This window comes from Fonsecaea nubica (assembly GCF_001646965.1).
Source record: "Fonsecaea nubica strain CBS 269.64 chromosome Unknown Scaff94, whole genome shotgun sequence".
Taxonomy (NCBI): domain Eukaryota; kingdom Fungi; phylum Ascomycota; class Eurotiomycetes; order Chaetothyriales; family Herpotrichiellaceae; genus Fonsecaea; species Fonsecaea nubica.
The window spans coordinates 2,539-23,875 of NW_019173767.1; the positions used below are offsets into that span (position 1 = coordinate 2,539).

Consider the following 21,337-nt stretch of genomic DNA (forward strand, 5'->3'; position numbering starts at 1 on the left):
CCCCATGGTTGCCTTGGACGAGCACATACCCTAGGGTTCGTGTTCCGTGCAGAAAACGAGAAACACATCGCCCACAAAACCACAAAGAGCTTGCATATTGCTTGGTATTATCCATCCTGTCAACTGTTGCCCGCCATCGCCTATCGCGTCCTATCATATTTCAGCGCTCCTTGACTTTTGCTACCAGCCGATCACTCCACCCTATGGAATGAGCACTCCTCGGAACCGAACCTTGCCGCTGACCATCTTCTCCATGGCCTCGTTGGCCTTGTCCAGTGGGAATTTCTCAATCATAACGTGCACATCGTGTATTTGAGCAAACGAAATGGCTTCTTCACTGTCAAGAGCGTGTCCACTGGGCCATGCCTGAAGGCTGAGGCCCTTGCCGATCATGAAGGCAGTATTCACTTCGACGGGGGCTGTTGCTGCCAGGATAATGAGCTTGCCCACCGGCCCGAGCCCAGCGAGCAAAGAAGGAATAAGTTTCTCGTTGGGCGCAGTGAACAGAATACACGCTGCGCCTCCCAACTTCTGCAGCTGTTCACCAATGTCGCCCTGAGATGCATCGATGTATTCATGGGCTCCCAACTGGGTGGCGAACTCCCTCTTTTCGGAACTGGAGGAGATGGCGACCGTCCTGTACCCCATCTTACTGACATACTGCAATGCAAGATGTCCGAGACCCCCGAGTCCCTGGACCGCAACGAGCGAACCAGCAAGGACTCTTTGTTGCCGCAAAGCTGTCGGGGTCGTCTCGTCAGTCTTGCCCGGTGAGTGCGATCGACAGGATGAGTGCAAACTTACAGTTGAACACGGTCACTCCGGCGCAAAGTATAGGACAGAATTCAGCTGGGTCGACGTCGGTGGGTACTCGGACCACAGCCTCTGTCCTGAGAGTGACATATTCCGCATATCCCTTGGGGGAAAAAAAGAGATCAGCGAAACGAGCATGTCATCGACGAGGACAGACTTACTCCATCCCTGGTGACGCCGTTGATTGCTGCCTTCTCACACATCTGGAAAAGCCCACGCTGACACGCAACGCAGGTGCCGTCATGACCGCCGTGCCACGGTCCGCCAACGCGTTCTCCCACTTTCCAGCGATGCTCACTGTCTGGTACGGCAGCAACCTCGCCAATGATCTCATGGCCGGGGATGATGGGGAAACTGTTGCCCATGATTCCGTAGCGAACGACGTGGTCCGAGTGACAAACGCCACAGGCAAGGACCTTGACCAAGACCTGAAAATGTATGGCTTAGATATAGAGTTGACGAGGTGAAAGGGGTGGACGCACTTCGCCCGGCTTTGGCAGCTCCAGTTTGACCTGCTTGAACTTGAGAGGTTCACCTGCAGCCTCGAAGAAGCCGGCCTTGTACTCCTTGGGAAGGTTTGAAGCCATGGTGGAAGGGAGGAGAAATGGTTGATGAAGGTGTTGGACAAGGATTGGTGATGAGACGAGTTCGTATAGTGGCCCTGTTTTGAGGCTTCAGGTTGAGAATGAAATGGAGATTGAGAGTGTTCAGCACATGTTCTTTCCTTTCAACGACATTTATACCCCCCCTCTCTCACCAGCTGAAGGAGGGCCTCGAATGAAAGCGGGCGTGGGAAGTTTGTTTGTGAGGGTCAATGATGATGTAAAGGGCTGCAGCACAGCAAACTCCAGTAACTCCATCTGCGCATCTCATCTGCACATCTGCCCACGCCTGCAGCTGTCTACCAATGCTACTCACTCACTCTGATGCATGCTTCGCGAAACTCTGGTCTCCCACAACTTGTGGTTGGTCGCGCCATCAACCGCGGACGAACGAGGGGCACGGATGTTAGGGACGCTCGGAGATGGATTGCACCCAGCCCAGTCACGCATCTCTGCCTTTCTCCTCCCCCACTGACCACTTACGACTTACCTGTCCTGCCACCATCCACTCACAGGCCCTCACAGCCAGGAAGCGAACCCTTGTCTATCTCCGCGCCTCGGAAAACCGATTTTAAAAACCTACCGCTTTCGGACAAGTCTGAAACGCCTTTTCGAGACTGGGGCGAGTGGAGGCGGATTTTAGACCCAGCCGGGCTGCTTGCTGCGGTGCTCGGCCGTTTGAGGAGAAAATCCATAACTGAGAGACCGTATTCGGTATTCGTATATTTGTTGGGTGGTGTGGGATACGCTGCTCAGTCCACTCCTGCGATTGGGACCGGAATAACCCTGTTGTTCTTCCTGCTCATTCCCAGCGTGCGGGTTATTGGACACAATCTACAAGAGATGGCTCTGGGTGCTCTGGTCCTGAGGCTTTACATCAGCTCGAAGTTGTCCAGGACACAAAGATAATCTTTCCTAAAAGGTAAACCCTTGGCTTTCAAAAGGTCTAGACTACATCGACTTTGAATTGCCAGTCCAACTCACTGCCGCAGACTGAGAATGCCAGGATCAATCATCACTACAAATATCATCTGAAGCTGCGTCTCGTCTGACAGCTTGCCACCAGCTTGATGACCACTTGTCTCCGGACTCAATCTGCTCCATAGCCAACGAACTGCGAATCATGGAGCTTACATCGCTCTCCGTCAGTGTTGTTCCGGGGAAGCAGAAAAATGCAAGGATCGACTGCCGCTGCGTCAGCCACGCATGAACAACTACCTCTGGAAGGCACACTGAAGCAGGCCCCGGTAACAACATGGTTTGACAGGCTGTGCTGAAGAGCGGCAAGGTCAGGATTTCGGCAGCGCTCTGGCAAGCACACCCTAGACACCAGGCACGGACTGCCAATGACAGTGAAACCTCGCCCAGGAGTCAGCCCTTGTCCCCGTCATTCGTGCCCTTGATTGATCGGACGAGAACGGCGACGACATGCCTGCTTGCCAATCAACATTGTGGTTGTAGATACAGCAAGCCCTACCGGAGGTGCGACCGAAGCTGCCCAATTCACGGCTTGGGCTGTGGATCTCTGACCATGCAGAACAGGTCGCATACATCCCCTCCCTCCTCGCAGACCATCTTGCGGGCCAGTCGAAAGCCCATCTTCTCATATATCGCAATGTTGGGCTTGTCCCGGGAGGATTCCAGATAACACTGGCGACCCTCTTTGTCCGCAATGTCGGTGACAATCTCGAAGAGCTGGCGCCCGATTCCTTTTCCCTGGATGCCCGGCCTAACGGTGACAATATTGCAGAAGTAGTACCCTTCAGGGTCGGTCCAGATTTCTGACTGAGCAATGGCCTGCTCCCGCTTCCAGATCCAGTACCGATTCGTCCTCAACCCGCCACGCCCCTGGTACCGGACAAGATTCCACCCCTGCTTGAACCAGAGGACGTAGTCGTCGATCCACTCGGACCAGGTCTGCTTCTCACTGATGTTTCGGGGTTTCATCCACATGCTAACTCCCAGCACTCTGCCTTCTTTGTCATCTGTGTCCTTGGCCACAAAGAACAATGCGTTGCGCATCCCCCACTCACATTTTGCCTTGAGACTAGCAAAGTTGCGCTCCTTGTCGAACTTTGCACCGTCAAAGACCCACAGATGATAGGGATCGTCGGCGAATGCAAGCTGGATGCATTCTACCACCGAGGGTATGTCTGCTGAAGTGATGGGCCGTATTTCAATGCCCATATTGCCTGGCTATCGGGTAAAAGTCGTGGGGAGCCGGTCTGGCTGTATATGTAGGTTGTGATACTCCTCTAGATGACGTTGCCTTGGGTCTCTGAACTGCCATTCAGGACTTTAGTTGGAAAATATGGGAGGGGTCTGATTGTATGCGACTTCAGATCTGTGCCAGCTCGGCGTGAGGTTGGAGAAAAGATTGAGGTTGTGGGTTGGGTTGCATTTGTAGATAAGAGTCGGCATCATCGGTGGCTGCTGAGTGGATTTTTCCGAGTCCAGTCGTATTCGGATAAACATGGCTCCGCATCCCGTGACTCTCCTTTTTCTCTTCTTCCCTTCACACCTCACTTCATACAATGTCCTCCAACCTTGTATCGACAGCAGCATCGTCCTCTCTCTGCGATGACACTTGGCGTCATGTTTGGACGACAGGTCTCTCCCTAGACCACCGCCAAGTCGACAGGGGATCTTTACTGCTTTCTGCTGACCGCTACGTTCCTTGGAAAAAGGAGGGGTTGACCTCGTATTTGCTCGCCATCATTGCATTCTGGGCCCAAGTCGATCAAATCATGTGTCTTTCGCTAAGGCTGTGGTATCCGGGCCCAAGGGTCCCCTGGCCATGTGCTGTGCTGTATGCTGCTCAAGAAAAACCGTCCGCTGGAGAGCTCTTTCTTTCTCGTTCCATCCGTTGTTGGCTTTGAAAATCGTCGCTCATCCTCTTCTGTGCCATGTCCTCGCTGTCGTTGTTTCTTCTTGTTGAATTGGCGTGTTTGATCGCGACCATCCAAGTCACCGCTCCCGGTGAGGGCGAGACCTATTCTCTGGATCCCGGTTCGAGATCTATCCAATGGGAACAGCAGGCGTGAGTGCTTGACTGGCCGTGACGGACATAGATATTGACGTCTTGTTCCATGAGTGGCGACCCCGCCGAATGCGATATTTGGCTTCAGAAAGAAGCAGGAGAGCAGATCAGTTATTACTATGTCGCCCATGTGTCGGTGCCGGCGTGCCAACTCGATTTCTCGGCCTGGCCCGCGTCTCTGATGAACGAGTCTCGCTCACTAATCCCGTACGACTCTCCCGCCATGGACATTTTCAGATCGTCTACTTGAAGGTGTCTAATGTTTGCATAGGGGCGAGTACTGCTTCGCCTTTGTTACCACGGCTGCTTCTGCCGAGGAGGGCACCTTTCTAGCACAGTCGGCAGACTTTGTGATCCAGGATGAAGAGAGATCCAAGGTAAACATAGACAGATGAGTCCATGCTCCATCCAGTATCTCGTCCGACGCGAGTGATAACCCCTCAACTGCCACGGCAGGACCTGTCTACTGGCGCTCAAGTCGGCATCGGCGTCGGCATCGGCCTGGGTGGTTTAGCCTTCCTCTGCCTCTGTGGCTACTACTACATGGTCGTACGACGGAAGCGACACACGCAGCGGAGCAGGCAAGAAGCATACTCCAAGCCCGAGTTGGAAGGCGATCATCATCATCATCATCATCAGCATCATCACCAGGTCGCAAACTTTTCCCGACCATTTTCCCCCTCCACCGCCACAAAGGCCGAGCTTTCATCCACAACCACTACGACGGAAAAGGGCGTGCTGTCAGAACTCGCCTCGACCGAGGCCATGATTCACGAATTGCCGGGCAGCACGCGCCAGCCGTATGAAGCAGGGACAGGGACGGGGACAGACACCAACACAAGAACCGACGACGGGAGTGGCACGGTGGTCGGTTCTCGCGAGCGAGACCGAGTTTCTTGACTGATGAAACGAGACGAGACGAGCCATGAATGTTCTGGTCATCATCCATTCTTTCCCTCTTCTTCTTCTTCTTCTTCTCTCCCTCTGAGAGCTGGAGCTGGTAACCTCATTTATATACAACCAATCACAATTCCAATCCCAATCCTACATGTCTTGCCCAATTCCAATTCCAAGTTCCAAATCCTGTCACTCTGTCTGGACACTGAGCCACAAGAAAAGAAAAAAAAAAGAAAAGGGTCTCGCGGCGCGGTATGCATATCAGACTGAAAACTAAACTTAGAACTAAAAATGGTCGTGAGCGTGTCCGTGAGCGTGGTATATGAGTGTCTCCTCTTATCAAGCAAGCAAGCAAGACCTGCTACGATATCCAAGATGACAGAATAACAAGTGACAAGGCGGTACGAGTAAGCTGTGAGGTATTCGAGGTATTCGAGGTAGCTGAGATAGGTAGCTAGCCAGTATCCCACGGTGGTCTCATGAACCGCCGACCCGCCAAATCCAATCCAATCTACACATCAATCTACATAATGATATATCCCGTGCAAATCTCTCCCAAGTTCAAAAAATTGCCCTATAACTTGCTGCTGTTACCGGCACCGACCCCGCCACCACTGCTGTTGCTGCTACCGCTGCCAGCCTTGTCAGCTCGAGCCTCTTCCGGCACCGACAAACTTTTGGCATTCCCAAAGGCCTTGTGGACCAGGTCGGTCGGAACTCTCACCATGCCGTCCTGGATGGAGGTGCCGATGACCCTGCCGGTGTGGGGATCCCAGAGGAGACTGTGGTGGCAGCCCCGGTTGTCGGCGCCGTTGCTGGTCCACGACTCCTGGACGAACCACTTGGAGGGTCTGTCGGGCTTGCTGTCGTCGACCATGCGCAGGTGGTCGGCCAGGCCGTGGAAGATGACCGTGTGCGACAGCGACGCCATGGTGGTGCGGACGGCCTCGTACCCCAGCGCGCGCTGGATGAGGAAGAGCGAGTTCCGATCCGAAGCGTACAGGTGGGCCGCGGCGTGCAGGTTCACGTCGTTGGCAGCCTCGTCCTTCTCGCTCGCCTCTGCTGGGTCGTCATCCTGGTAAAGACGGTAGAAGAGCAACTGACGCCAGCGCGGCGCTTGCTCTCCACTCGGCCCACCTCCCGGTTCCACCTTGTCGTTGTACTTGGTCATGTCGACCCTTCGAGTTTCAACCCCGGGGAACGCGGCCGCACTCTTACTCCAGAACTCCTTCTCTTCCAGTTCCCACCAAAGGGCGTCGGCGCCGGGTGCTAGGGGATGGTCTTCCGGTTTGAGGCCGTCCAGGACACTGTGGTATTCCCTTTGGAGGTGGTCCTTGGGCATCTCCTGGTACTCGAAGTCGGTCCACTTTTTGACGCCCTTTTCCGATCGCTTGAACGAGACGGTGGCGACAAAGCACGGCGACGCGCCCTGCCCGGCATCCTCGGAGTGTTGATAGACGTCGACCCCTCTCAAGCAGTACATGCCGCCATCCCGGATCTTGCGCACGCGGTACACGTACGGAATGTCAATGGCGCCAGGGAGGATGAAGTACCCAGTCATTTGCTACAACGCCCCAAGGGACACCAAAGCCGTCAACAACAAGAAACGAGACCCGACAACATCGAGCTCAAGCTGGAAACAGGGGTAAAGGGCAACATACATGAACCACCATCCCTGGCTCCACGGTCTTGCTGGCAGCGTACATGGCCTGGGCGTAGACATGCCCGCCAAATGCTCTCCGAAACGGGGCCGGCGGCCATGCTGGAGTCAACGATTCGAAAACATTGTCGTCGACCCTTTTCAAGGCCATCAGCCGCCGAAAAGAGATGGGCTTGTTGCCCTGAAGCACCTCAAACCGGGTCGACATGGTTCGTGCGGGTCGTTTACCGAGGAGGGAGGGGAAGACACATTGACGAAACAGAAGCGAAGTCGAAGCACGAGCGATACGCATGCATGCAACAAAGCAAGCAAAGCATGAAAGCAAGCGTGGCGGACGCGATGTCAGATGGATCAGATCAGATCAGATCCAATGGCTCCTCTATCCGCTAAAACGCCATTGCAGGTCAGCTTTGTACGCTTTTTTTTTAAAAAAAAATTCAACTCAAGCTCCTATTTCCATACGAACAGACAAGACCAAAAAAAATAAATCCAAAACAGCAGAGCGAGGTATGAAGGATAGGCAGGACAGCGTACGCCGAGGAACTCGCGAAGGAAACGCAGGATTCGTAACAAATGTTCGGTATTGGGATAGGTCGCGTATAGGCGAGCAGGCGAGCAACAAGAAAAAACAAACCTCGGCAATCATGGGAGAGTGAGAGAGAGCCGATTTCCCAATCTGGAAACGAGGCTGAAAAAAGGAGGGTGGATGGATGAGGATGGAAAGGTGTGGTGGGCGGTGCTGACAGTGTCATAGGCTCGGACTCGCGGCGCTGCGCTGCTTGAAGATGATCGACAAATAAGACAAACAGGACAAACAAGACAGACAGAAAAACAACCATGTGAAAGGCTGTCCACCGCTACCACATAGTGAGCTTGTAGTAAAATGGCATGACATCATCGGCAACCTCCATCACATCCATAGCCTTGGCGACAGCGTCATTGAATCCAACCACCAAGTCCTGTCTATATGAGTTCAGAGATCAGAGTTGAAATACACAAGACGAGCCGGCAAGGTCCAGGATTGAAGAACACCGTTCACCCGCGTTGAAGTCTAAGAAATATAATACCTCAAACACCCCCCCAGAATCCACGAACGTTTTTGAACTCAACAATTGCAAAGTCAAGACACCAGACCAGACCAGACCCATCTGAGATATACTTTACCATGTCTACAGACCAGTCCTCTTCCTCAGAGTCCCAGGCCTCAATGCTCGGCGGCCACGTCAAGGTAACATATCTCCCCCCTTGATCTCATCTCTTCATCTAGCCATCTAACCAAACCTTAGTACGTCCAAGGCGCCATCTCCTCCGCCGTGGGCTACGACTCGGGCGAACAGACAAAAGCCGAAGCCGTGCAAGAGATGAAAGACGCCAAGGCACAATCAACTTCCACCACCACCCCTCAGCAACAGCAGCCCGCACAGTCGTCGATATTGGGCATGGTGGAAAACGCAGCGGGCAAGGTCACAGGTTGCGACGGCATGGTCGACGAGGGCACGAAGAGGATGCCGGAGAAGAGGGGCATCGAGGAACAGAGTGGGACAGGATGAAGCTCCCCCCCCAAAAGTGTGACTCTGCGCAAAAGAAAAGGCAAAGAGAAGTGCCTGCTCGGGAGATATACCAACAGATCGAGACCTAGGGAGCAGACAATCCACAAGGAAACGCAGATGCAGGGGCCCTTCGTGCACACAAAGAAACTCTGCTTTCACACCCAGTCGACAGAGGATTCTAATCTTTCCACCAGAACGGAGGATTCCTTTTCTGCTGTGGCTTTTGTTTTGTCAAGTAAAAAGACTGATAACACTCCCTGGAAGTCCTGAGAGCCACAGCCAGCCGATATACCACCAGAACGATTCAGTCTTATGTTGAAGTCAAACTGTTTGATCATTTCAATGGGGAAAACCAAGTTCGTGTTCGTGTTGTCTTTGTATCCGCATTTCTCTGTGTAAAAACAAGATCTCCTAGGCACCATATAGCTCCATTTTGCCGGACGTAAGCTCAGCCTGCTGATGCCTTATCCCGCCCTCAAGCCAATGGATGTCTTTCCGAGATTGGGATGTGCTTTTAGGTAAAGGTGTTGGAGGTTGATCCTCTAGCTGCTGTACAGCCAGTTTGAGCTCGTCGTAACGTATCATGTCGTGTTTCGTATCTCATGTCTCATCTCATGACCTCTTCATCTCCAGTGGTCCGATTTTCTAAACATGGAGGAACTTTTTCATCGAGTCGTCATACCCCAGTATTACTTCTCGACTTGGGCAATGGCACCTCTCCGTTAGCTGCCATTTTCTCAACAATCACGCTTCCCTCGAGCTCTTCATCCTCGTCTCTCATCCTGACATCCTCATCGTCTAACAGATCAACACCATCTTTACCACGGTGAAGATCGAGAGAGTCCCAGTCCTTACCTAGAGTTCCTTCGGTATCGGCATCATCGGCATCGACGTTAGAGTGCTTGTAGGAACTGCCATAGCGATCCTTTGCTCTCTCTCGGGCTCTGATTTCATCAGCATCAGGCTTCACCCAGCCCCCATCCGGTGATTCGCCCAACCCCATGTGGTTGGTATCGGGCTTCAGAAATGTCGGTCCAGTGGACGAGACGTACCAGCCCCGATCGGTCCACCGCGCGATACACTCTTTTGCGTACTCTCCGAGGGCGTAAAATCCCGGGTTATCTCGTGGAATAAACATGGAAACGTGCGCTGTAGTCTCGTCCGAAGCCTTGTCGTTGACAGCTTTGATCCATTTGAATCCGTTTGATGTTTCCTGCATGGTGTCTCTGCCTTCTTTTCGATCGCGGCTGACATGCACGGGTAGGTTGCAAAATGTCCTCTCCCTGCCCGCCAAAGTTTCCGTGATGCCATATCCGCCACTAGCTCCCTTCCCAAGATTGGTGTACAGATTTGCGCATCCAGCTCCTCGTTCTTTGCATTCCTGTTCCAAAGACTCGACCCGCTTACGCAGGTGCTCCGGCTTGAACAGCTCCCCCACAAACAGCAAGTGGTCGCTAGCCCATTTCCAGCCAGCACTCAGCTTCTCGCGCTGTGAGTACAAGGCTGCGGCACCGCCTGCGACCACAGCACCAGCCGCACCAGCGAACATTGCGTACTTCCCCCAAGCCTGCCATTTAGGGGCAGCTGCCGCGTCTGCCGTAGAAGAGGAAGCTGGCGCTGGGAGGGCGCCGATGGATTTGGCGCCAGAAGTCGACGAGGTCGACGAGACATTGGGTTCGGACTTGGAACCCCAACCAAACATGGAGGCAACTTCGGAGTAGGTGTTGTAGGCGTTGGCGACGACTTTGTGCCCGCCCTCGAGTCCATGGGCCACCATCCCCGGAGCCAATCCGAGGAAAGGGGTGTCGAAAGCCAATACGCCTTGGATATGAGGGAACATGAAGTTATGAGACATCGAATCTGGCTCATGGTGTGATGGTGTTGGATGGGAGGTGGATGTTGTTGAACCCAGTGTCGTGTTGGAAGGAAAATTTGGCCGTTCGGGATTTTGCGCCGAAGATCGCGCTGTGATGGGTTGCTCACTCGCGAGTTGCAGGTACGTCTCGGCTGCGACAATGCCACCCATCGAGTGGCCGATCAGTATGACATGAACCGAAGGATCCACGGTCGGAGATGGAGTCGAGCGCGCGACCTCTAGGTCGATGACCTTGTTTTGGAGCCTGCAATCATGATCTCTTTCAGTAGGGCGCTCCGCGGTAGACAGACAGACTCGCACAGCATACCATTCTCGAAACCGAGCCACACAGTCTCTGAGTTCGCCCCGTGTCTCGAATTTGGGATATGTCACAGTGACAACATCGATGTTCGGGAGGGCATGGCTCACGAGCGCCCGCAGATGTTCTGGGAAGACAGCAAAGGTGTCATCGCCGCCCTAAAGAGGGCAGCATCAGTATCCTGAGACCCAAGGGTACTGCAACAGAGAGAAGCGATAGGGTCGGCGTCACACGGTCGCAATCTGTCTGCTGGGTAGAAGACCGCATCCTCCCTCGCAACGAACTTACTTTGAAGCCATGGATAAACACAAGGAGTAGTGTCTTGCGCATCCTTGCAAAAAGGCTGCTCACATAGACGCTGCATCATTTGTGATGAGCCTTAGGTTCTGTTGGACACCATCCCTACGAGATGGCTCTATGTGTCGAGCGTTACTTCACCTCATTGTCTCCTTCCGCAGGATCAGAGAAGAGCCGGTGAATTACTGAGCCAGATTTATGGTGAGAGTGAATTGGCTTGGCATGCGTCACCTGATCGTAGCGGATCAAGATGACCGCCAGCCTTTCTTGTGTTCGTGTTACAGGAGTGTCACAAATCATATGAAAACAATTCGAGGGTTCATCAAGCTTTGGATTTCGATCGACTAGCTCAATCCCTCGCTGTTGGCCTCTCCCACGCATTGCGAGAGCCAAAGTCTCGTTGTCCAGTTCATGCTGGATCTTCTAGTTCTGTACACTTCTTTTGTCCTGTTTAGACAAGGTATTCTGAGCCCGCCGTATGTTGCCATAATACCATCTAATCCCAGCGCCATTGAAATGCTTTTTCGCTAAACCGAGTGCTTGGAGCACAAAAATAATCAAAACAGAGTCCGCCGAGCTATGCATGAGAAAAGCGCCATGCTTTCTGCACGGCCAAAGAAATCTACAGTGTCGAAGAACCGACTGCTAGAATGGGTATTGATGTTGAGTAATAGGCGTGGAAACATTGCTATGCTGCCAACCATCGGGATGAAAATTGGGGAGTGGTCCAACCCGGCGCTCTGTGTTTGCTTTGCTCAAAGGATGGTAGTGGATGTGATCAGCAGGAACATTCCTGACTGGCATCTGTAAAGCAGCCGATGGTGGTGGTATCAAGAGTGTGTTGACATGACGGACTGGTCGATATGGAGACGTGCGATGCGTTAAGAAGTATGAGGGTGATAGTCCCGGTAGAGTAGGAGTAGTGGTAGTGTACCCATTGGATGGTGATGTGTGTGCTGAAGGCAGGGTGGTAATAGCTCGAGAACCATCGCCGAGGGTGGGAACGGGATTTTGGAAGAGGGACTGCGGTACTGCAGATATCGGTGTGACAGGATGAGAATAGGTACCCGTTGTGGGTGGATACACGGTCGACAGTGCTCTATTCGTCTGGACCGGGAGTAGGGAGGTTTGAGGATTTGAAATCGGCAGAGAGGGAGGTGGTCTGGGAATGTCCAGTCTTGGGATCTCCATCAATGTTGCCGGAACGCCAGTGTTTGCCACGCTCGAGGGGTGTGTGGGAGAAACTCTCAAAGTACCTGGATTGTACGGAAGCGAAATTCCTCTACTGCCAATATTGTCCGAGAGCTGGCCAGGGAATTGTTGCCTTTTCGCTGGAGGGAGCTCGGCAGAATAGTCGGCACTCCGTTTTCGCTCCTGTTGATATCCTCTCAATCCAACTTGTTGCCGAAGTGGTGAGCTCGGAAGTTGCGTGGCTGTAGATGCAGGATGTGGTAGAACAGGGTAATGACTGTTGAGCGAAGGTGAGACACCATACGGACTGACACTATGATGGGTTGAAGGAGGTGAGGGCAACTTTTGGGGGAAGCTCTGAGTGGTGGGCGTGACAGGAGTGACGCCATTCGCTCTGCTCTCATCAACCAAGGGGAGCTTGGAGGCTTTGTCGTAAAACGCGCCAAACCTTCCCAATTTGGATTTCCATTCACTCCACTCTTCAGCCGAGGCGTAGAGGGCGTACCGCATATTGCTCAGAAATTCGACTTCCATGATGTGTATTTCGGTGACTGAAATACCAGAAACCTCTGCCCACGTCTTATTCGTGTATGTGTTGTCGTCCAGAAACTTATTTCCCAACATTAGAGCAATCGTCAGAAGTCGAAACTCACTGCCACGCTTCCCGCTTACACTGGGGTTGAATCGTTTGAGCCGATAAATGAATAATAGGGCGAGTAGAATCACATTCTTCCCGACCTGAGTGGTGCTGATGATTGTGGTCACCCATTTTCGGAAGCCAATGGCCGGTACGGCATCAGGAAGCAACCCTCTATCGACAGGTGCATCCTCTGGGAGATTTTCCGCGTATTGAAGTGTAGACCCTGTTTCGAACCAGAAGAGACATGTAATCTCTGCAGCAAACTCGGCCAGACTCCCTTTGCTCTTGTTCACTGATTCTGGGATTTGAAGGTGAGGTGCGATGGCATTCACGCTGTTCTGATCGGGGGCTCGACGGTTGTATACGCTCATCCCATTTGTCGGAGGTGCTAGAGCGTAGACATGGTTCACCGGGGCTGGTGCAGCAGCTGGAGTTCTGCGTGGACGAGAAGCGTTGGCTCCTTCTGGCAACCCATGGTCCTGCTGGAAAGTAGGTGCAGGAAGTGCAGCATAGCTGCTACCCAAAACTACTCCCGGCATGGCCCTTGACCCCGGAGGCGTGGGCAAGCCGCTGTTGAAATAGGTCTCAGAGTTATTCCACCTCTTGCACCCATATGCCGCTGGGTCTTGCTGAACCGCTGTGTTTGATATCGAGGTCAACCGATCCGAGAGGCCAACAGCACTGTAAATGGTAGACATGGACAACATGAGCGGTAACGTTACGGTAAGAGCAAAAAGGTCGAGGGTGGATAAGTGGTCGGTGTTAAGTAGTGTGAGTTGGAGATGACGGGTGCGGCAAGAGCATATCGCGGAACCAGGTTGAGGGTGAGAGACGGATGCTGGTATGGTGAAGGATCAGGCAGACCTTTTGCAAAGAGGCTTATGTGAAAGCAAGGAAAGGATAGTAATGTTCCCTGGTGACAGAGAACATTACAACAAAACGAGGATCAAGAACAATTCAAGTGAGGAGCATGGTCGATGTTTTGGAGGCTTTTGACAGAATTGGGGGGTTTGGAATGAAGGCAAAGGTATGAGAGAGGGTGGGTCCCGGATGTTTGGCAACATGAGAGGGTAGAGAGGACCTTCACCCACAAGGTCCTTTCAAACAGTGACTGTCCGAGCCCGGCCCAACTCAATCAGAGGGGACAGGATGATGATACACTGGAGCAATCAAGAATGACAAGAACCGTGATTAATGACTTGAATCCACGCGACGAAAGCAGTCAGCCGAGCAACGTACGCTTCGGCAGCCAGAGTTTGTGGCGGCACCAGGCAGTTGGACCGATGGAAAGGATCATCTTGTATTTTTCGCCCATCAGAGCCTGCATCGGGCATGGATGCGCCGTAACTCACTTTCCCAGGAACACCGGGGCCTTGTCTTGGATCGAAGGCGGTTCGAGGCTCGGCTGTAAAACCGTCAAGGGCCTTTTTTTTCCCCGTCGTAAGGTTGACGAGTCCGGTTGAACCCAGTAGTTTGCAGGCAAGGGAGACGGAGACGACTGCAAGAGCGAGGGGAGGGGGGAGGGAAAAAAGAAGAGCAGGAGCGAAGCAGTAGTCAGAAGGGCCAGGCAAGCCGCAGAAGTGGAAGGGAAGCTACGACGGCGGGCTGGGTACGCGCTGTGGCCAGCCAATAAGAAAGAAGTATCAGGGACAAAAAGATGGAGCGACAGGAGCAGACTGGCGCACGCTGGCGCAATGATTGCCAGAGTGGACTAAGACGGGCTGGCTGGCGGAGGACAAGTTTACAGTCAAAAAGAGTGATGGGATGTTTTGGAAAGAAGGATGGCCTAGGATGATGATGATGGATGGGGATGGGCGGGTTGGTTCGGTTTGGTTTGGTTTGGTTTGGTTAGGTGGGAAAGGGGGGCGGCCAGGACAAAAGCCAACGGGAAACGGGCAAACGGGGGTGGTCAAAAAGTGTGTTCAACGGCCCTTGGGTTTAAGGTCCAGGTCAAGGTCAAGGTCATGGTCATGGTTGTGGTCATGCACAAGGTCATGTCACGGTGATGAGCAATGAATCGCCGGGCATGCCAAAGCGAGACAGGAGGGGGGGGGGCAAGGGGAAGGGAAGAAAAAAGGTGTTAAAATGGCCACCGCCAATTCCATCCATGGTGATGGGACGATGATGGGGACCATGGAGACTACCGAGTAGCAGCTGAACAAAAAAAACTTGACCGCATTTAGCTCGGCATCATCGTATCGTATCAGCATCAGCTTGCCAGCGATCCAAAAGTTTTAGCCTTTTTTCCCCCTTGGGCTGTGTTGGGTGGTGCTGGTGGTGCAATGCAGTCAAGTGCACTGAATAATGTTGCTTTGCCCGTGTGGAGTGTTCTATCAAAGGTAAGTAACAGGGTTCAAGAGACTGGTACGACTGGTCAGTACTAGTGACATGGTTTACGGGTGACTAGGTATTTTCATCATGTCGTGTGTGGGAAGGGGGTCACTGGTGGTCCTAACATACATAGTACCTACATATTTTCAAAGCCTTGGGGAAATCCAAAGGGGCCTCGCAAGGGATTGATAGGGGGACGAATGAGTGGATGGGGCCGTGGTCTCTGTCATTGCCATCATCTTATTCGCCTTCGCCTCGGGGAGAGGGGACTGTTGATGCAAACCCACCCTAGTCTTGAAAGTGCAGCGAAGCCATCCGATGATATGACAAAATATCACCGCAAGTTCCGGATACATGATGAAGATGGAGTCCCGTTGCGAGGCGAGGCACGGGGGACATGCTTGGTGGTTAATGGGGTTACAGGAGGAGACACGGAGACTGGGTAGCTCCAGCAGAATAAAATTGAGACACTCTGACACTCTGGCCGGACTAACCAGTTAGCAGCATAACTTTACGAGGCAAGGCAAGGCAGGGCAAAGGGGGAGGAGCGACGTAGGAGCTTGGACATCCACATACATAACTTTGTACGAGGTTTCCGAGGCACACAAAGAAACAGCAACCAAGTTGAGAAGACTGGGGCGGGGCTGGGCTGGATGGCGTATGTAGGGCAAGCGCAAGCACAGGGTAAGGAAGGCAAGGGAGGGGAGGGCAAGGAAGCTAGTTGGTGCAGCTGAGAAGGTGAGAAGGTGAGAACGAGTGTTGAATGAATAATCTCGCTCCAGGATGGAGACGGACGGGTAAGACTTTCGTTACAAGGTCGCCAGGTCGCCGCTCCGTGGCTGCTGAGCTGCTGGATGAGCTGCGCCTGGGGGGGCTGCATTTGTGCGAACTGCCTGCCTGAAAATGCCATCGATGGGCAACAAGCCGGGAAATGAACGCTAAATGGAATCAAAGGGTTGGACGTGAGCATCGGTTGGTCGGACGACCCCTTCAGAATGGCTCATCAGATGGTGATCTGAACGGAATTGGGTAGTGGAAGCTGCCAGCTGAGTTGGGGGCAGCCTGGGGCCCGGGGGTCCAGGAGCCTCTAACTACGGGCCACGGGCTACGGGCACAAAGTATTCGGTAAGGAGCCCTGTCATCGAGAAACATTTAGCGAGTTGAACAAGCCCTGAGGTTGGATCCCGGCTTCTCCAGGCAGGCAAAGGGCCATGGCAGGTCACCGTGTCTTTTCTAAGTGGGAAGACAAGCCGAGGATGAGGTCTCCGTGCGCCCCTCCATGCCAGACAAGGGAAGGCCAAAAGAAAAACTTACGCCTAGACCGGATGCAGCCACTCGGACTCGCCAGAATTTCACACACACACTCATGACTCTGGTTGGGGGAAGCCCCTGGAAGCCAACCTTGGGCCACCAGAAAACGCTACCTGGTATGGTTTGGAATTTTCGGCTGGCCTCTCACCGCGCGTGCACAGTGGGCGCCCGGGCAAACAGCAGCTCCCCCGGGGCGACCCTATTATTGGAGGATCGTCTTGGTCTCCCGCCCCCGAAAGGGCAGTTTCGCATGATGACCACATTTCAATGGTCCGGACGAGTAGTAGTGCTCATAAGGTGGTGGCTTCAAAGTCATTTGATTGTTTGTGGACTAGCAGGGCTTCCCTTTGCTAGTTGGCCTGCTACAACTTGCTACTGCAGATTACGAGCGGCGGATAAGCGGTAGGCGTCGACGAGCTGGGTGCCGAAGCTCGCCCAGCAGTACGAGTACCTACATAGTCGTAGGCAGTGCGGCTGGTCAGGCAAAAGGCACAAAGTTATGCCTGAGTAACACTGCACTTTCCAGGCTTAGTAGTAGCAGTAGTCCGACACTCCGTCTACCGTTCTGAGTCCTTTTGGCCACACGACGCCCACTAAAATCACGGAAATTTTAAGGGGAGTCGCAAAATACTCAATACTGTAGGCACACAGAAGAGATGGCCCCGAGTTCCAGCCAGGTATCCCTCAGCTACGATCAAGGACGATCCAAGCCTTCAAAGACCGGGTCGCCACAACTAAGTTCCCGTCCTGGAAAGAAGACTCGTCAACCTGCGCCCTGTTGTGTCAGACCCTTTGAAATCCTGAGAACTTTGACCGGTGGAGCTTTTGAGATAGGTAGATAGGTAGAGCACAAGAAACTTAGCTTGCCGCATGACAAGGCAAGGAAGGTAAGGGGACACTTGTTTCCTCTTGACGCTGATCTCTTCTTTCTCCGTCAGCTTTCCATTCTGATTGGAGTCTTTCGGACCACAGTAACCCCTACGACTTGGGTCTAGGGTCACTGCGGCAGTGGCATTAATTCTCAATTTCTCGATGGATCGGTGCGGCGCCAGGCCAAAGGCGAGAGGATTTGATGTGGCAAGATAGTACGATACGAGTAATAATAATGAGACACTTGACATTCCCGGATCGAGCCAATGTTGGCAGGCGTGAAAACGCTTTGCGGGTAGCATGATCAGGCCTTGGCTGGTTAGATTTGGAGATGTGATTGGGCAAGGGAACAGAGTAGTGGCCGTGCAGGACGTCAAACAACTTCTTTGGGATAAGAGTGAGTGAGAAAAGCAACGACCGTGTTGAACGTGGGGCTGGCAGCCTGGGTCAGATGGAGATAGCAAGATGTGCAAATCTTTGGAGTCGATCACACGGGAAAGATATGGAGGTATGCAACACCAAAATTATTTACCAATACTAATAATAAGGTAACATCATGGATTACGAGTATTTTTTTTATCTTGACTTGCTAGCCGAGAACAATTTTGTGGACCATCGGGGTTGTGACTACTCGTGAGGTAAAGAAAGCACGAATGCCACATAGATTCATGGAGCTACGAGGGGAAGGGGAAGGCGCTGTGGCCCCATCCCCTTTCTACTGCTGAAGGCGGCGCTGATGCGTCGTTAATAGTATCTAGGTACGAGATGCTCGTAGTTACGAGTATCGTTTGAAAGCCGTGGATTCAGTCCGATCCTTGAAATCATCAAATGGGGGTTTCGGGGATACCAGGGCGAGTGGGAGACAGGACATAGCATGGATATTTAGCCAGAGTCCACAGCAGGCCACGCAGGCAACGAAAAAGAAAATGCTCATCCGTCCATCCCAGCTGAACATCTACGAGTAAAAATCGCGGGAATGGCGTAGAGTGTAATCATTTCAATACCATTTGGTTACCAGCAGCTCCTCGTACAGACTTTGTCTGAAATACGAGTAAGAGGTTGCAGAGGCGTTTTGATAAAGATGGAACCAGGTGTCAAGGACTTGCGGACGCGTGTAAGTTTGCTACTCCGTACCCGGAATTGGACATTCAAAGACAAAGCGTAAATATCAAGTAGAATGGCTTTTCAGGGCAAGTCCGGTAAGGAAAGAACGGAAGGGGTGGAGGCCTATTTCGTTGTCTTTGGGACTGAATAGCATCTTTGAACCAATAAGGAGGACGTGAGTAACTCGTACGACTAGCTGAAATCTGGACTTGTTCCTTGTCTCTTCCTTGTCTGACCCAAGAGGCAAGCGAAGCGGTGCGATGCATTCTCAGCATCAGCATGGCGTCGACAAAGAGGCAACCTAGTAACCTGATGGAGACCCTCCGCTTTTCTGCGAAACCATCTGAGCCACCCTCATCCGAGCCATGTCTGTTTCGCATTTTTGCCATGCGGCGTTCGAAGCTGCGAGCCAATCACGCGACATTGCGAGAACTGCAGCCAAGCGTGCCACGAGTAACTTGGGGCTTTCCTCGAGCAGGAAAAAGATTCTAACACGGGGCTCCGTGGCTCCATATTTCCAAGTCGAGGTTCTTCGTGACTCGCACTGAACAGTGGACGGGAAGCCGACGGAAGCGAGAAGGTCGGGTGGCAGGTTTCAAGATCAACATTGACCAATTTCGACGACCGAGCCAGGGCCTAGGTGAGATAACAAGAACCGAGGGCACGACCAGGCACTTTAGAACTCCGTACGAGGTTGCTAGAGGCACCGAGTATGCTGATCACATTTTGAGCGAACACGGCGGCTCAGTGGCACCAAGGGGGTTGGTGGTAGTGGTGGTGGTGATGGAGTGATTGACGAGGTGATGAGAGACGAGGGTGTCAAGGTGTGAGGCCAATAAGTGATGATAATGACACAGACTGTGTCATTTGACGAGATTTGTGTTTGGGTTTCTTTTGTCAAATCTTTCCCTGAAACAACCTGTGGTTGCCTGCCGGTTTACCTACTACTACTTGGTAGTACGAAGGACTCGTGATAGATCCTTAAGGACTCTGTCAAAGGGGAACTGTTGTAGCTCCATTTCATTCTCGCAGGGCATATGATCGAATGATGCAGAGTGACCAAAGGGTCATGAGGGTACGCAGGCACACAAATGAGCCTGCCAACCAACCAACCAACCTACTACTGCATCGTATCTCGCATCGGGCTCTAGCAGACGGCTCTCCTACGAGTACGAGGTCCTCCTACCGTGACGTGATCTCTCGATCCTGGACAATCCCGCTTTCTTTCTCCCCCTCCTAAATCCTTTTGGATATTATCGTTGCATGCGGCGGCGGCATCGGAACCACCGTCACCACCCCATCAACGACTAGCACCGTCAAGGGGTCGCTTGTCTATCATTATTTGTCTTCGTCATCCTTCGTTCCCGCCCGCCTGCAGTCTGCAGTGGCTGGCCCTTCTTCTGTTGTGCTTGTATTCGTAATATTGTTTCATTCTTCTGCCTCCTCCTCTGGTCCCAATCTTCTGGCGCTTTTTTGCTCGGATGGTTGCTCCACTTGCTGAGCCCATTCTCTCTGCCTGGTCCGCCAATTCGCCTGTTGATCCCTGTCTTCGGAAGAGTGCTGTGAGGTTGGAAGTGGAAAGGTGAACAAAGTGAAATCGAAGGTGAAATATGACACGCCTGCGCGTCTCCTTCGCGCCGCCCGCTTCCCTCCGCGTTACTGCAACCATTTTTGCTGCCACCAACCAGGCCCCCTACAATCCATTATTGCCCATCTTTGCCTTGTTCCCTTTTCTCCATCGGTTTGACTCTGAGGCTGATTTAATTTGTTTCCCAAAGTCCACACTCGAGCCAAGATCCTCCAATTCTCTGACTTCGCCGGCCACCGACGAGAACCAAGCCCCAAGACCCGCCCAGTTTGAGCCTGTCATCCCCCCTCGGGGCCTGTTTCTTCCTGTCGCTTGGGCTCGACCGATGCCTTGACTACTGCTGGAGTACACCTCACCAGCTGCAGTGCGTTCGTCCCTGTACTCCGGTCCTTTGGGCACTGCAAGTTTCAACGGTAGCCTGATATCCACTGGCGTCCTATTCGTCTATTGTGATTTACGACACAGTGACACACTCTCCTCCATCCGTGACTTCATTAGTGTCAGTTCCCGACTGCATCCCGGTCCTCCTGGTTCGTGGCCTTTCAAGGTAACAACTTTACAAGGTCTGCTGCACGTTGCTGCGTGGAGAAAAGGAGGCTGCACCACCACTATTGCGAGGCACAGAGACAGGGCAACTCATCTTTTTCGGCGAGACTAGGCCTCGACGCCTCTCCTTGTTTCTTTTGGGGCTACGCTGGACCCGGGAGCTTGTCATGATGGGACGCATCTCGTATCTGTATGCCACTGACCCAGGGGCAACCACACCTGTTCGGCCATCTTCCGCTTGTCTTTGCCCGACGCCACTCTCATGATAACACGGAACTCCTGCAGTTGTGTCCATGTCGCTCCTTGCTCCTTCTAACACCTAAGCTGGAATATCTGCCGTCATCCGTTGAGGTGACATGTTGTTTCGGGGAGCCCGCTTTGATTGTAAATGTGTTCCTTGGAGCTATCCTACTCGTTCCCCATTGGGGTTGTGCGTCATGACCTGGAAATGGAAAGACGGCGAGGCATCAAAATCCGCACTCGAGTCTCACTTCCTCTTTGACCCTGGTCAACACGATGAACATCTCTCCACGAGTCCACGTTGGCATTCGCCAACCAAAATTTGAATCGCTCCGCCTACAAGGGACGGAACCAACTGCAGCGAAATGCTTCACTACGAGTACGGAGTATACCTCGTTCTCAAGTTGTCAGGCTCGCTTCCTCCGACCACGGTCACCCTATCCTTTGGTTCCACCAACGCGGTCTCGGTCGGAGACCTAATGT

At 52.9% G+C, this 21,337-nt stretch overlaps 7 protein-coding genes across 7 annotated transcripts; 2 read left to right on the top strand and 5 right to left on the bottom strand.

Annotated features, from left to right (window-relative positions):
• Positions 1 to 201: 201 nt before the first annotated feature.
• Positions 202 to 1,400, bottom strand: AYO20_09742 (hypothetical protein; the record flags this gene model as incomplete). The annotated part of the gene is made up of 4 exons (XM_022648011.1): positions 202 to 740; positions 805 to 916; positions 975 to 1,241; positions 1,296 to 1,400. The coding sequence occupies 4 exons, from the start codon at positions 1,398 to 1,400 to the stop codon at positions 202 to 204; spliced, it is 1,023 nt and encodes a 340-aa protein (XP_022495971.1).
• Positions 1,401 to 2,918: 1,518 nt separating this feature from the next.
• Positions 2,919 to 3,602, bottom strand: AYO20_09743 (hypothetical protein; the record flags this gene model as incomplete). Its single annotated transcript, XM_022648012.1, has 1 exon — positions 2,919 to 3,602. The coding sequence occupies one exon, from the start codon at positions 3,600 to 3,602 to the stop codon at positions 2,919 to 2,921; it is 684 nt and encodes a 227-aa protein (XP_022495972.1).
• A 719-nt stretch (positions 3,603 to 4,321) lies between these two features.
• AYO20_09744 (hypothetical protein) lies at positions 4,322 to 5,355 on the top strand (the record flags this gene model as incomplete). Its single annotated transcript, XM_022648013.1, has 4 exons — positions 4,322 to 4,455; positions 4,510 to 4,662; positions 4,727 to 4,832; positions 4,912 to 5,355. The coding sequence occupies 4 exons, from the start codon at positions 4,322 to 4,324 to the stop codon at positions 5,353 to 5,355; spliced, it is 837 nt and encodes a 278-aa protein (XP_022495973.1).
• A 571-nt stretch (positions 5,356 to 5,926) lies between these two features.
• AYO20_09745 (acyl-CoA thioesterase II) lies at positions 5,927 to 7,220 on the bottom strand (the record flags this gene model as incomplete). Its single annotated transcript, XM_022648014.1, has 2 exons — positions 5,927 to 6,916; positions 7,014 to 7,220. 2 exons carry the CDS (start codon positions 7,218 to 7,220, stop codon positions 5,927 to 5,929), a joined length of 1,197 nt encoding a protein of 398 aa, XP_022495974.1.
• Positions 7,221 to 8,177: 957 nt separating this feature from the next.
• Positions 8,178 to 8,562, top strand: AYO20_09746 (hypothetical protein; the record flags this gene model as incomplete). The annotated part of the gene is made up of 2 exons (XM_022648015.1): positions 8,178 to 8,240; positions 8,299 to 8,562. The coding sequence occupies 2 exons, from the start codon at positions 8,178 to 8,180 to the stop codon at positions 8,560 to 8,562; spliced, it is 327 nt and encodes a 108-aa protein (XP_022495975.1).
• A 676-nt stretch (positions 8,563 to 9,238) lies between these two features.
• AYO20_09747 (hypothetical protein) lies at positions 9,239 to 11,066 on the bottom strand (the record flags this gene model as incomplete). The annotated part of the gene is made up of 3 exons (XM_022648016.1): positions 9,239 to 10,682; positions 10,746 to 10,894; positions 11,025 to 11,066. The coding sequence occupies 3 exons, from the start codon at positions 11,064 to 11,066 to the stop codon at positions 9,239 to 9,241; spliced, it is 1,635 nt and encodes a 544-aa protein (XP_022495976.1).
• Positions 11,067 to 11,678: 612 nt separating this feature from the next.
• Positions 11,679 to 13,562, bottom strand: AYO20_09748 (hypothetical protein; the record flags this gene model as incomplete). The annotated part of the gene is made up of 1 exon (XM_022648017.1): positions 11,679 to 13,562. The coding sequence occupies one exon, from the start codon at positions 13,560 to 13,562 to the stop codon at positions 11,679 to 11,681; it is 1,884 nt and encodes a 627-aa protein (XP_022495977.1).
• Between the last annotated feature and the right edge of the window lie 7,775 nt (positions 13,563 to 21,337).